This window comes from Streptopelia decaocto, assembly GCF_964273445.1.
Source record: "Streptopelia decaocto genome assembly, chromosome: 7".
NCBI lineage: Eukaryota > Metazoa > Chordata > Aves > Columbiformes > Columbidae > Streptopelia > Streptopelia decaocto.
In genome coordinates, this window is record NC_138661.1 from 29,065,555 (window position 1) to 29,079,884 (window position 14,330).

Sequence of the window (14,330 nt, forward strand, 5' to 3'; positions counted from 1 at the left end):
TTTGTGACAAATCTATTTGTTCTGTAGATCTCGGGGGAAGATTCCAGGGGCATCTGACCAAGCCACCTCAAAACTAGACAAAGCAACCCAGAGTTTGCAAAGCAAATCTCTTCTCAGAACATGCTGTGGTCCTTTACCCAGCCACACCAACTGTGCTTTGAAAAGGGGGAGAATTGCTCCCTTTTCTTCTTTGAAATCTCAATACTTGCATAAGCTGGGTCAAAATATCATTGTTATAAAGGTAAGTTGCAGCATATCCTGAAACATGAATTATACACTTTTAGAAGAGAACATCACAAAAACGTAGTCACAATCAATTAGTTGGATTTGGAAGCAATTATATGTGGTGTACATCCTATCATTATATATTTAGCAAATGATCTGAAGTGATTGCACACCTATTTATTTTTGTCAAAGCCTTTCAAATTCATGCATATAATAGGAACTGCAGAAATCATTTTAACAAGGACCCAGTATACGACAGACAAAGATCTGGAATAAAAATCCTTATAAAATAAGCTGTGATTCTTTCCCATTTGAAAATCAAAGACTTAATATTACCAATTCTGTTTTGAAAAAGGTAAAGAAAAGTGTGTACATATTTTAGAAGAATAAATAAATGTATTGAAAAAAGCTTCTTTTAACACATTCTATGGGTACGCATTAAATATGAAATTACCAAGGAACAAAAGTTTCTTGGTATCTGTCATTAAGATAAAGCCAAGAAAAAAAGGGTGTTTTCTGGTAAAGAACTAAATTAATGGAATCAACCTCAAATTACTATACTGCTTAGATTGGTGTATTCTAAGTCTTCAACCAAATGTTGCTGCCAGCTCCTAAATCTCCTGCTATTTAGAACTTATACCTAAGATTTAGCTCAATGTTCTCTGTTGAATAACAGTAATTTAAAGAAAGCAGGAAAAGGCAAGAAGGAGGTAGCTTATTTCTGGGCTTATTTTTTAAATAGTGAAAGACAAAAGGAAAGTCAATGAAAAAAAAGTCACAAACTTTTGGAGGGGAAATTTTTTTATGAAAAGAAGTGTTAATTTTTCTATATCAGTTTCTTTGTAGATGCAGTTTACAGGTTGTATGTGGTTAGTTGCAAATAAGCTTTTCAGCAAATTTCAAACAAATTTAATGTGATTTTTTACATCCTATTCCTATCAAAGATAATTAGATAATTGCAAGATAAACAGCTGTGCGTTGTTTCATGCTTTTACAGCCACTTGAAGAAACAAGTGGATGGAGCACAAGGACTATGCAATGGTACTGCAAAAGTGTTTGCACAGAGCTGCTGAAGAGTTTAGCACCGTGACTTTACTCTGATGTTAAAAAGGTGACTCTACATGATACAACAGCTAAACATAGTTGTGATCTGTAAGCTCTTTGCAATGCAGAATGAACCTTAGGGGTAAAAAAACCTGCCGCCAAGCCGCTTATTTTCTTTTAGATTAGTAAAGGCTGTTGTTTCATCCCAAAACAGAACAGTGAGATTCAAGTTATGAGAAGAAACATCCCCTTGTTTGGGGAAGTTATGGCAGGAAGGGTGATTCTCACAGCCGTGAGAAAAATAAGTGATGCTTCTCTTTGGAAGAGAGGGCCTAGGTCAAATTTCTAAATTGGAGGATTATTGCCTTAGTTACATGTGTGAGAGCTTTCCTATGCAATCACAACTCTTTACCCCTTCTGCTCTCCCTCTTCCTTGTCTCCTAGTGAAAACCGCACTTCTACAGGACCTTTTTTCTTTAAACAAACCCTGCAGTTAGTTTGCAAACACAGACTTGTGTGCATCTCTATTGCCTGTATTTCCATGCAGCCCTGGCTTGTGCCTCTGCACACAGAGCTTCGTCCCTTGCTGAGAACTGTCACCGCCTGCTCCTTCCATCGGTGCGGCCCCCGAGCACCCGTCTCAAGGAACGAGCAGGCAGTGCTGGGCAGGGTGTAAAAGGGATCTGTAGCACCTGGATTTGATTTACAACCACCAAAGTGTGAAATCCATTAGGAAGCAGCAGGAATGGGCTGCACCCTCATCGGGGGCTCTACGAGATGAGCCATGCTCAGCCCACCACTGAGGCCCAAGGCTGGTAGCCCGTTCCCACAGCCTCCTCTGTCTCCCAAGGGGTTCACTTGCTTGGGAAAATTTCTCATACTGATAAATGTTAGGAAAAGCACCTTCCTTTTATAGTTCTCCCAGTGAGAACTGCGAGAGTGTAGGCTGATTTTCCTCTTTCCAGAGGGAGCCAGTGTTTTGAGCCCCCGTAACACAAGGAAGGGGTTTGGTCCGGGGCGTGTATTACAAACACCAACGTTTCACACAATGTTTTGCGTCTCTTTAGCAAGACTGTCAGGATCACTGCATCAGACTGTGATGGACCAGCACGCTGCCGGGGCCCCGGTGCAGAGCAGCACTGTGCAACACTTGCTTTGCATGACGCTGAGCAAGTCAACAGCACAGCACAACAGAAACAACAGCGTTGGTAATCGCACCACAAATAGTGCCCTTAGGCTGAAATCTGGATCGGGCTGCCGAACGGGTGGCCCCCATAAAGAGATGCTAGTCTGCAGATGACTGCTAACTGCTAGAAAACGCTTAAACTGCATCTAAGCCTCTGAAAGCAGTGTGATTTTCTGCTGTTGTCAGATCACTTGACATTGCTTACACCAAAACAACAGCTGAGGAAAACATGACAAATGCTGGTAATGAGCAGTTAATACAAGCTCCAGGATGAATTAGCTTTGACTGTATTTCTGCTCTTACGGGATCATTGTTTCACAAGAGTATCTTCCAATGCAGCCCGTTAAAAGAGCAGGAATGCCCAAAACTCCCTCAGGGGAAGCAAGGCTTGAAGTGAGCCCAGTGGAGGTTTCCTGGGAGAGAGGATGGATCAGCACGACTTGTGCACCGTGTGCAACCCCATGCATCAGCAGAGCCGGGCGCCTCGGACCAGAGGTCACTCAATGATTTTTGGACCACCTGCCAAATTAAAGTCTCAGGTGTCTTATAGAACAAAATCCCTGGAGGTCAGCATTCAGCAATTTCAAGGGTTTAATCAAATTGTTTGTGTACAGTAATGCCAATAAATTGATGTTAATCAAAACGCAATGATTCTCTTGAAGACTAAGGCGTTCACTGGCAGGGAACTTCACGGCTGCCAGTCTTGTCAAGCAGTAACTGGCCTCCTACAGAGACAGTGATGCAGTTCTACACAACATACCACAGGAGTGAAATTAATTCTTTTTTACAACTAGGGATTAGAAGTCTCAGTATTTCAAATTTACGGAGAATTCACTACTCTTAGAGCTTGGCTTTGAGATGCAAGCAATTCCTTACCTTCTCTGTGCTACAATGCAAACAACAAATCATCCTCTTTGCATTTTAATTTGACCACCTCTCCATGGATGCCAGGCTCTATTATTTCATATCTTAGTGGCACTAAGCTAGAGAGCAGAGGTTACAAAAAATATGCATTTCATATGTCCCAGCAGAAACCATAAAACTGTATCTCATAAACAGCTTTCTGAGTTTAATTTCTTAGTTAAACATATCAAACACTGCCACTTAAAAAAAAAAAGCAACAAACAGTTCTCTTAAAAGATTACGAATAACACACTTTCAAAAGAACTTGGAGAACAATAAAAGCATTAGGTATAAAAGTCTTCACATTTTGCTCTAAGTATTGCTTGACAAGCACATGTTAGAATAGTAAAGGTTTTTTTCAAAACATACAATTACTCAAACAGAAACCAATCACGTGTGTGCTCCTTCTCCCAGTTTTGCAGTTGAGCCGCAGTGGAAATCAGAAGACGTACTGCATGCAATGCGTGAAAGCACAACGGCACATTTTCATACAATATAGAGGGGGGGAAATAATGATCTGTTTTAGAAAGTGATGCGATAAGTAACAGTACTAAAATCATCAGTGAGCAGCGTGCTAACAGGCAACCAGAGTATGATGATGCAAAAAATATCAGGACATATTCAACCTAATTGAAAGAATAATATGCAACACAGGTACTGATGAAAGGTGCACAGAGAGCCCAGTTACTTTTTAAAATTACAGTAACCCAAATAGTAAATATAGAGTTTATCAAAGCCATGTGACTTAAAACTGCTAATTTACAATGCTGCAAAAGGTGTCATCTTTGTCAAAAGGCCAGAAAAACAGTAGAGAGGTTCCAGCTTTCCTCCATGTTTCCATCCTTACTAGTTTCACGTGCAGACCTAACATGGGAAGGCTATTTGCTCACAGCGTTTTATTGACCCTCAGTTGTCTCTGTGTCCCAACAGGCCCCACTAAGTCCTTCCTGACGAAGAGGAGAGCGGACAGCTCTGCCATTGCCACAGTCCCCAGTGCCCAGCAGAGCTCTTCCCAAAGCGGTGGAGTGAGGGGGCTCAGGTGTCATTGCTGGAGGGGCATTCTCAGTGCAGGATTTTACCTTGTGGATGGTAGCACTTCAGAATTGCAGGGCCACCCATTGCCTACAAATAACGCGGCATTACTCAGAGAGTAAATCAAAGCAACAATCATGACCTGTCACAACTGCCAGGAGCAGCCAGGTGCAATTTAAGAACATGGTTCCCAAGTATTCATATTACACACAGCAACTGTCCTTCTACAAACAGAACACCAGCTACTAACAAATATTGACCAGTGCCAGCCTCAGCAGGGATATTGTACAGTCCGATAAGAAGTGCTGATACATTATGGAGTTAATAGATCCGTTTTCCTGGGGAGAGTAGAGGGCAATGTGAAGAATAAACATTTCCATGAGTCATTTTCCGTGTTAGGGACAGGTGAATATTCAGGCTAAAGGTTCAACACAGTCACTGTTTGGGGTGTGACTTTTCTCAATAGCAAATCACAGAATGAGTTTGTATTTCAGTCTGGAAGCAGAAACTTTTGTGGCACTATCTGAAGGCTGCTGGCTCCTCCAGTCAGTGCATGCACACGCTGCATCAGAAATCTGCGTTCAGCAGATACTTGTCATGATCCTCAACTGGGACAATTAACTCACATGCTTCTCAACTGTCTTGTGCATTTTACCTGCCACAGTTCACTATTGTTCCCATGCAAATGAAGATAAGGTTAAATAAAGACATTCACATAAAAAAAAAAAAACACACAACCAACCAACCAACCAAAAACAGAGCTTCATGTTGCTTGTGTGTTTGTCTTCTCAAGATCTGATTAGTGCCCGGTTAGAAGAGTTCCAATCCAACTACTGAAAATAATGTTTAATTGGTACCTCATCTTATGGTGACTGTAATTCCTGAAATCTAAACAGAAAATAAAGAAAACCCCATCATTCATCATTTTGTTTCAAAGAAAATTATATAATCTCACTTCAAAGCAGGAAATTTCCTCTTGGAGCTCCCATACATAAATCTTTTTATCTTTATCTGACCAACTGACAGCAGTGAAGCGCCAGAAATGTGAAACACTTTGTATAGAAAAAATTGACCAGAACAGGATGAAACTCCAGGTTACTTTCAGTGCTGGCACAGTAATTCAGTAAGGTATTCAAAATGATTCCTTGATTGTTGGTGTCACGAAAAATACTTCACAGCGATTATATATCCTGCTATTGTCTTCAACTTCGGCTTCTGTGGTAAAGACAGCTACAATGCTGATTTGATACACAGCCACCCTGGGATGACACATCATCTGTGGTAAAATAAGCCGGCCAAGAACTGAGACATCCCGTTTCTCAAGTAACGTTCTGTGGCAACTGTTTTCAGCTACTCACTTGTAAATGCATTTCTCAATAGCTTCCCTAACATGCAGAAATTGTGTCAGAAATGAAAACTCCTGAGGATCTGCAGAGATCTGATGTTTCTGTTCTGCCAACCCTTCTGAAGCACCAGGACCAGCAAATCCCTGGGTGCTGGGCACCCCAGGTCACATCTTCCCCAGCTGCACATTTCTGGCAGAAGTGGGACAGATGCATTCCCATTTTTATTTCTGAAAGTATAACTGCTTTATTTCCTTCCATTAGAAAAAGACATTTACAAACTAATAAGGCATCCCCCGCTTTGCCCTGACCCATCTCCCTTCACTAAAAATGTAATTCTGCTTGTATTTTTGCTGTGCCAAACAAATTCCTGTTGCTTCCTGGCATGAGGTCATTCCAGGCAATGCTGGTACATCATCTCTCTTCCCTCCTGTCACCTGCTACTGCAGAGTCATGTACAGGATTCAGCACACAGGCACCGACAGTGAATAACATTTAACTTCTCTGAGTCATGTTCTCTGTGAAAATGGCAGACCTTTCCAGCCAGTGGAAAGCAATTCATTTCAACAGAGCTTGTCCAAACGTCTTCATTACTACTACTTTCTTAGAAACAACACTTAAGTGTAAAAATGGGAATATTTTCAGTAACTTACTCTTAGCACGTACTGTTCTCCATGTTTGTGAGCTCTAAACTCTTAATAATTAAAAGGCATTTTATCAGCAGTTTCATTTTGTATTAGTGAAGATACTTTTCCCATCAGGGTAACAAAACCAACAACATTCACTGAGACAGCAATTACAATTTCCTATATTAAGCCAACAGGGAAGAAGGCATTCAGCATCAAACAGCCCTGTCACTTCTTCCTCTAGAGGAAAAATTTTCTAGATGTGTTACCAATAGTCAAGAAAAACTGCTTTAGAAAGAGAGTTTTATTTATACTGCAGAGAAATTAAGCCAAAAGTGAAGTGGCACTGTTTGTGTTAATAAGAAATGCATTTGTAAAACACAGGTTTATAAAAAAAGTGCAAGCAAGCAACAAAAATTCACAGGCTTCTAAAAGCTTAGGATACCAAGGCATTACAAAAGAGATGCCAGTAGTTCTGGCACTCACGAATAAATGTGGATTTATTAGATCAAGTTTCCAAAGCCTAGATGCTTACGAGGTGCATTTTCCCAGACTTTTAACACTTGTTTTAAAAAGTAACTCTCCAAAATAGCCATTGGGTCCTATTATCCTGCAGGAGGAAGTGGGGAGTGTGAACCCCAACCTCCCCGACTCCATCTGAAATGTAATTAATTAGAAGCCTCAAGGTATCGCAGGCAAAAGCCTGTTTATATGGAAATTCCTCCTCTAAAGAGAGACACTAGAAAGTTCCTGATTCAGCAGATAAAACAACATGTAAACTCATCCTGGCCTGTCTGACCAGCCTGGAGATGCATCTCACGCACCCTCAAAAGCTGACGGCGGAGCGGGGAAGCGTTCAGGCTCCTGAACTTTTGTTCATTTCAACAGTTTTCCTTAATGAGATGCAAAAATATTTGCAACATTTACACACTGGAGGAACACTCCAAAGTTAAAACTATCCAATACGGGCTTGGCTTAATAAGGTAGTTTCTCACTCCATTTATTTCTCCCAAATATGCAGCCAAACTGGGCTTTAAAAATATATTATAGTATTTCTTCAATATTAATTGCAAAAAAAAAAAAAAGAAAAAATCCTTGAAAGCAAAAAGGAGAAAGTACACATAAGTACCACTAAAAAGTCATTATAATAAATAAGCTAACGCATTTCAGAAAAGTAACCAGAACTTCGTATTCTTAAAATAGACCTTGTTTAGAACAGGAAGCATTCATGGTGGAGGCAAGTGTGGGGAGTCTCCTGTTTTTCTCCCATAGAAAACACAAAACCTCTGGACCACAGGAAATAACACAAGTTTTAGAAAATCCCAGTGGTAGGAGTGAAAACACTTCAAATAAATCTGTAAGCCCTCAAAACCATGTTAAAGAACAACAGATGTTCTTCCCCCACTAGCTTGTTCGAAGACTCACATCCTCCCTAGGAGAAGTCATTTATTTGCATTGATTAAAGTGGGTATTCAGATCCAGCCTCATACAAATGGAGAAACTGAGAGCAATAGGCGCATAAAGAATGACAAGCTGTGTCTGTCCTCTTCTTGCTGAAAAAAAAAAGGCCTGCCTGAATACATGAAGATAATGGAAAAATACAGACCTTTGAATATACCTTTTCTTCAGACCCAATATTTTTATAATGCAAAACAGAATGCACAAAAAGAGATAAGTCTTAAATTTAAGCTGAAAACTATTTTCAAGAAGATTTTTTTCTTTTGCTGTGTTTTTGTGATATGTGGCTGACATACCTGTGCCTTAGTTGATAGGCTGCCAAAATAAAATATAATCATCTTTATAACTCCTGCCATTATAAGCCAATTCTGAAATTAAATCAGCAATTCAGATTCATCTCATTGCCAAGCATCCTTAAGCAGGAGCCTTTCCCCCAACCATCTCCGCTAGAAGCAATCCTGTTACATAAAAATGACGAGAACAATATAGGCCCAGATGTGGCCATGAGAAACTAAAATGACACATGGGTATGAAGGTCCAAAAGCAGAACCTCCCAGCCTTTTCCCAAGTCTGTAAGCAGCTACAATGCCAGACACTACCCTAAGAATTGATTATTTAGTCACAGACTCATTAGGTAAAAACCATCAATAAAGCTGGGAGCAAAGATCAAACTCCAGCCCAAGTCATTAGGCAAAAAAATAATTAGCTGTGATTAGGACTACGTTTCTTATGCCTTCCACAAGCAATATAGCTTTATCAGAAGTGATGAATGCTTCTTGACAGTTCTCAGCAAAGTCTAAGCCAGGCAGCTGAGGACCTCTCCTAAGTTTAGGAACTCTGGATTTGAATCTTGTCAGCCAAAGCCAAGCATAGAACAAGTTTCTTGCATGTTGGGCAAACAGTGCAAATCTTGTGGAAAAATAAGCATGGGGAACCTACCCCACACCAATGATACCTAGAAAGACAGGAGCAGTGTCTGTGACTTGGGTACCCGAGTACAGAGCTCACACACCAGTCTCGGGGTTGGGGATGCTCCGACAGCAGCTTTGCACAGCTGAAGTAAGTACCAAAATCCCCTTTATCTTGTCACACAACATCTCCAGTGCCTTGGCCTTTGCAAACGAGCTCTGCAGCCCACAGAGCCTCTCACAGCTCTTTAATCTTTCACCTGAGGAACAGAAGGGGTTTGCTTCCTTGTTGCTCTCCTGCTGTTATTCTCCCACAAATATTCTTGCACCTGCAAGCCCAATATTATGAGAGCAGAGTCTCTGGGTACCTGGAGATATTCCCACCGTCATGAGTTTCACCCCTTCTTTACTCCCTTCTCCCCCCCACTTCATTGCAGCCTTTGGTTTACATTAGGGGAGAACAATAACAGCCTGAACAAAGTTTACCGACAAACCAGTATGCAGCTCCTGACGTGGATCAGAGCCTGCCATCATCAGTACAACTGCATCCCAAGCAGGGAAAACCCAACAGGGAGTGTGAGTAGGTCCAGGTGGAAATCATGTACTTACTAAGGGACAGATATAGTGGAGGGATTCACATGCTGCACTGGATCCAAGTGAGTCCAACTACTTCAAAGCAAGTTCAGAATTGCAGGGTTTTTTTAATGCACTGAAGAGGACCTGCTTCTGTTGGTTTTCCTCTGGTTAATGTTATTTCATCACTGTGATCACCAATCAGAACAACTGAAATGGGTTGTCGCTTAAAACTCAAATTGAATTAGTAAAGAAAAACTGATTTGCAAACTACATTTCTCTCATCGCTTCAAGTAACAATTAAAAAAATTGCTGTTATTGTGAGAACTTTAACACTGGAAGGAATGCACAGACCATAGTCTCAGTGGCTCAATGGTGCACAATGACCTCAACACGGCAGTAAAAATTCTATAGCAAAACACGTCACTGACAAACAATTTCATATTCTTTGAGTTTGATTAAAACCCAAACATGTGAAAACCAGGAAATGCACTGTGTTAACACAGAGCCCACGTGCTCCTCACCCAAGAAACAAGAGGAACTATCTGCAAACACAACAACTGTGGTCAGTATACAAAGGGCCGTGTCGTGAAAGCAAAAATAACTCTGACCGTGATGCAAGGTGATCTTGATAATCTTGATCTTAACCTACACAGGAGGTACCCGGGACTGATATTCACCTGTGTCCCTACTCCTGCCTGCTTGGCCCGGCACCTCCCCAGCCTTCCTCTTTTTTTCTCATCCTCTGTGGGATTTCGCAGCGTGTAACTGCAGCTTAACAGTGCTACAGACTTTAATAATCCTGTGCTGGAAAGCCATGATCACAGTAATTTTGTAGTAAGTCTCTGTTGCTCCTGAGCAAAGAGCATCTACCCATATAGCACAGGAAAGCCAGGTCCTACTGTTAGGATTAGCATTTTTAGAAAAAATGTACTAGCACACTAGGAAATATCAGAGAGATGAAAGTAAAATATTGGAATTGAAAAGAGCAAACAACGCTGTGTGTCAAGTCTATAATCTGTGTTTATAAACTGTGGTGAAAAGCCACTGTCTCCTGCCAAACCTCCAACTGATCCCACCATCCTCAATGCAATAACTTGTATCTGTGATTTTATGAATGATGATTTCAAATCTTGTATGTTGACTAGAATTCATTAACATGTATTTAGTCGTGTATTGTGTAATAAAAAGATATGTGTATGTGAGTGTGTGTTTCTATAACATTAAGCAGCAATAGTGCTGTGTCAATGCTCTTCAGTGCCTTTGCAGGAGAGCACGGCTGTGAAACACGTACTTTTTCACTCATGAGAAGAAGGAAAGCAAAGCAAAGTCCTATCTGCTCTGTACAATTATAGATATTCTTTTAAATGACTGATAATTTTCAGTCAATAAATCAGGTTTCACCTACTATATTGTGCAATCCTTCCACAAAAACATTAATTAAATCTGAATTTTCAGACTGGCTTAGAAACTATATTTAATCATTATAACCAGTTTCTTGATAAAAGCATTTGAAATAGTTCTGCGGGTGAAAGATTCAACAGAGCAAAACCACAATACTTAATTAAAAGGAAAAAAAAGTAAAAAGAAGTAAAAATAAAAGGACATTTGAAAGCAAACTTCATCCTTCAGCTAACACAAAAAATAATGAGAAAGAAAAGGGAAAACAAACAACCCTTATATCTGTATATGGATTGTTCACCCAGTCTCAACATGAACTGGGTGTCAGAGATGTTCTTTTTAACGGAATGAAAACAATAAATACCAAAGTTCAGAAAGTATATTTTGCTAAAAAACAGTTAGAAATCCCAGTTCTTCCATTGCAATTTTTTATTATACTACGCCAAAACAACCACGGGATTACTTATACTTATCAACAATTACAATATGTAAAGCAGAAGTGAATAAATATGTGTAGAGATAAAACTCAATTTAAAAAAGTAATAAGTTATCAATAAAATATGAAAGTGTAGAACACTAAGCCTGCTTTAATTTTTGTAAAATATTTTGGGCAATTTAAAGGAAGTGAATATTTATGTCAATTCCACAGGCCTGGGATAGCATGTTACTGAAAAAGCTGAACACTGATATGAGATCTCGTGGGAGAGGGTGAAGGAGAGAAGGTTCAGAGATTGACTTGAAGCAAAAAAAAAAAATAAACCACAACTGGTTTAGACTATATAATTTACATTTACAAAATCACTTAAACTTGAAATTCAACCCATAATTCGTGTCTAGATTTCCCATGTAAATTCTGGGTAGATATTACTTAAATATTCTTGAAGTAAATGTATACCAAGTTTTTATGTTGTATCACTTCAATAAGAAAAAATAACTACATCCAGAATTATGAATAATTATTTGAACTACGGGGAAAATCTTGGTCCCACAGAGGTCAACAGCAGAACTCTCTAGTGTGGTTAAATTCCCAGTATGGTTTGGCTAAGCTGTATGTTTAAGATACCCACACTTGATTGTGTAAATGAAAAAGCCTAAATGTCAACTCAGATATCTAATTGTAAATGGGAACTCCTTCCCTGAAGGCATAATATTCCACTTCCACACACCAACACAAAAATAAAAATCACAGAAATATAAGGCAATCAAAAAACAAACCAGAAGGCCATACAGTTTGAAAACCAAATTTTTCTTTACTTCAAAAACATATCTTTATGTTCAAATTCCAAGTTGCTGCACTGTAATTGGCATATGCACTCTTAAATTTAAGTTATCTTGATCATTTGCATCCCCTGGCAAACTGAGCTCAGGCACAACATCTGTTTTTTATGAAGACCTGGGTTACCTAAGTCTTCTGTCTGGGTCCGCTATAAAGCAAAATAGACAAGAAAAAAGCCTCGGGGTCACGTAATCCATTCTCCACTAAACTCAACAGCCTCATGATCGAACATTATCCAATAATGAATGAATTTGCTCATGACCCATCACATGAACTCTTCAGAGTATACGTAGAATTTTTTAAATTTTCTTTTAAGATGAACACACAAAAGTATTGCAGCTACCTAACTGAATTTGGTTCTTAAAATTGTGAAGAACTTAAGGTCACCTCTGTAGTTAATCAAGTAAAAAGCTGAACCAAATTTACAGAAATCAGAGTATGGCAAATGTCATTTTTAAGGACTATTTATGCACTGGCATCCCTCTCACCATTCTGCTTGGCTGGAGCAGCTGTTTTTTTACTCTTGACCTTAAAACAGGATGCATGTAAAAAATGTACGTCGCCCCTTCTTGCCTGATGATGTTACAATCCAGCAGCTAAATATTGTATATCATCTTTTGCACACTTCAATCCATTTGGACATTGCCAAACAGCGATTTGAAAAACAGTAAATATCACAATCATAGTTTAACCTCTGGTAAAGTGACTGCTAAAAAGTTCTCAAAATCCAACCACGGCATCCTTATAATTAGGTAGCAGGACTCTTCTGCGTTGGTCACACCAAAAGATCACTTTTTGGTATAAGTTTCAGTGAGAAACACTTCAAGCAGGAGGTTTTGGCAGTCGTCTTACTATTTCCAAAGCTATCTTTAGATAGGCTTTAGCCTGTAAAAACAGAAACATATGTTTAGCACCCTTCATGTCCTATAAAAAGGAATATTTTACATCTCATTAGGTATATGTTCTTTCACACACCTTCAAAGAAGAAAATGTTAAATAAATGGGTTCAATTTAGTTAGCTTTTTGTTTAGTTAAAATTATGCATAAGTACATGATACATAAGTACAAACATTGTTCAAAATATGGGGGCTGGGGGGGTAAAATTTAACTTTGGTATTATTCTGAGACTAGAACTTGACTGAACAATCTGTCTTGAATAGCAAACAGAATCAATATTCTTCTGGAGGAGAAGTGTTGAGGAAGAAGGAGATTATTCAGTCCCACAGGTACTGTCGGTTATAAACTTCCCTCACCCTGAAGACTGAGATCCCTCATGCACAGGACTGAGACACAGAATCAGAGAAAACAACGACATTCTCAGAATTTTATATATATATATACAGACACATTACAGACTAGACTACACTACAGAATTTCCTATATAGACTTTAAAGTATTTTCAGAAAGAGACATCTTTCCAAAAGACTGAAGTGGGTATTAGAAAGAACTAGTTCTGCAACACTAGAATTCATAAAGCAAAATCCCTCTTTCACACCAACCTGATACCATCAGATACCATCAGCTGGAGGGCAGAAGAGCACAGAACTGTAAGGCTAACAGAAGCGACCCAAATAAGCATACATCTTTTAACGTCTCTAAAAACATGACGCATGACCAGTCTAACATCAAGTATTCATAAATTTAATGCCAAGAGACACAGATAAAAACATTGCCTAAGGTCCAACACAGAACAAACTGCAAAATGAAACCAAATAATTCCTGTACCAAGCTCAACAACGTGTAGTTGAAACAGAACATGCCTTTTTAGAAAGGTCTGCAATCTTGATATAAAGATTTGCCACTAGGAGTACATTTGTGTGTGTTTATATATATACACCTCTCTCTCTTGTAAGTTGTTCCAGAGGTTGATTGCTTCCATTATTAAAAATATGTATCTTATCTATGATTTGAATTTGTCGTGCTTCAATTTCCAGCAAGTGCATCACATTCTGTGCTCATCTAGTAGAAACAGAGTTAGAAATTAGAAATTTCAATAGAAAACTCTCCTGCCATTCAGCTTCCTTCTTCTCTATTAGCCTGTAACCAACGTACTTTGTCTTCCCAAATAAATCTGCATATGGAGCCTAAATTGGCAACCTTCCCTGTTCTCTAGAAGAAATCACCACAATATTCCCTACCATATTGCTCTGTCCTTCCTCCTGCAGTGCTCCTAGATGGTTCTAACTTCGAGACAGACCTTGTATCCCTGATGAGCTTTTAAACTGGACAACAGGCTGACAAAAGCCTGAGCCAGAGCTTGAGAGGCAGGAAGAGAAGGTCAGTCTCTCAATTGGTCCACTAGCACCAAACATCAATGGGCTGAACTAGGCAGCAGCGTTTTGCAGGGTCAGGCAC

General features: G+C 39.4%; 1 protein-coding gene across 3 annotated transcripts in view; it reads right to left on the reverse strand.

The window, feature by feature from the left end:
* Window positions 1-11,929: 11,929 nt before the first annotated feature.
* Window positions 11,930-14,330, reverse strand: part of NUBPL (NUBP iron-sulfur cluster assembly factor, mitochondrial) — an 83,729-nt gene continuing 81,328 nt past the window's right edge. For all 3 annotated transcript variants that reach the window (XM_082058736.1, XM_082058737.1, XM_082058738.1), the window contains one exon: window positions 11,930-12,860. In XM_082058736.1, the coding sequence (XP_081914862.1) occupies window positions 12,798-12,860 (63 nt within the window). In that variant the 3' untranslated portion in view covers window positions 11,930-12,797. The remainder of the gene's footprint in view (window positions 12,861-14,330) is intronic.